This window comes from Austrofundulus limnaeus, unplaced genomic scaffold, assembly GCF_001266775.1.
Source record: "Austrofundulus limnaeus strain Quisiro unplaced genomic scaffold, Austrofundulus_limnaeus-1.0 Scaffold2667, whole genome shotgun sequence".
In the NCBI taxonomy this organism is placed as follows: domain Eukaryota; kingdom Metazoa; phylum Chordata; class Actinopteri; order Cyprinodontiformes; family Rivulidae; genus Austrofundulus; species Austrofundulus limnaeus.
In genome coordinates this window covers 1-1,203 of record NW_013955069.1, presented here as the reverse complement: position 1 = coordinate 1,203, position 1,203 = coordinate 1, and the positions used below count along the sequence as shown (strand labels likewise).

Genomic DNA, 1,203 nt, shown 5'->3' with positions numbered 1-1,203 from the left:
TAATAATAATAGCAGCCCACAAAGAGCTTATGAAACATAAGTTGAAATATCTAAACTTTTCAAAGATGAATTCAGCTAAATGTCACTAAATAAGTGGAGCTGCTAAATAAATTACAATTACGAACAATAAAAAGGAGAAATATGTCTGAGCAGAGAATTTTACCCATTGTGTATTTTTTTATATATAAGTTAAGAATTGGGATAATGACGTCAGTTGAACAGAAACTGGAAAATCCCAGCTTTTTAACGGTCCTTAAATGAGCGCGGTCCTACCTGAACTCGCGACTCGGGCAGGTTGATTTTCAGCGCCACCTCCTCCCGCATGAAGATGTCCGGGTACCGGGTTTTGGCGAACAGAGCCTCCAGGACGTCGAGCTGCGAGCGGGTGAAGGTGGTCCTCTCCCTCCGCTGCTTCCTGGGAGTCGCTGCGGGGCCGGCGAAGGAAAGACCCGGGACGGGGAACAGAACCCGGTGAAACATCAAAGATAAACATTCATTCATTCACATGAAACAGAACCAAACGTCGTGGCTAAACTGGACCTCCACCCAACATTTATCAGGTTCAGGACTTGATGTGGTGCCGGGTCGTACCTGGGTAGCCCACCGAGGGGTGCAGCAGGTCCATGGCCGCCCCGCTCAGCCCCAGGCCGTTGACCCCGTAAGGGGGCTGTTTGAGGTAGGACATCATGCTACAGGCGGTCACTGCTCCCCCCAGCTCAGGCCAGTGGTTCAGCTTCCCCCGGTGCTGCAGCTTGACGGGACACAGGACCGAACCGAGGCTCTGCGCGCGCGCACACACACACAAACACACACACACAAACACACACACACAAACACAAATACACACACAAGGAGGAAAGCACAACACTGATAAACAAATGTGCACCTTACAGAAAACCTATCCTGACATGTGTCTGACTTATTAAACATTTAGGTCTGAATAAACTCTTGTCTTTTTGCAGTAAAAATCCACATTTATTATTTATTTAWAGCGGCTGATTTATTGAACCTGGAGGGCAGAACGCGCTCCTAAACACGCGCGCATTTCTAATAAAATAAATCATTAATATCATTTAGTCTCAGCGGGAATAAAACATCCAAATGAAGGAGAAAAAAACTCGTCATGTTTAGATAATTAGAAGCACTGAAGCCTTTATGAGCTTTTTTAAACATTAAACTTGTTCTAAAACCTGACTTTAAACT

The 1,203-nt window shown here is 45.7% G+C and overlaps 1 protein-coding gene across 1 annotated transcript in view; it reads right to left on the bottom strand.

Annotated features, from left to right (window-relative positions):
* otx1 (orthodenticle homeobox 1) overlaps positions 1-802 on the bottom strand; it is a gene marked incomplete at its 5' end in the record, with an annotated part of 3,469 nt that extends 2,667 nt beyond the window's left edge. Inside the window, 2 exon segments of the mRNA XM_014000059.1 lie at positions 274-425; positions 592-802. Of these exon segments, the coding sequence (XP_013855513.1) occupies positions 274-425; positions 592-802 (363 nt within the window).
* Between the last annotated feature and the right edge of the window lie 401 nt (positions 803-1,203).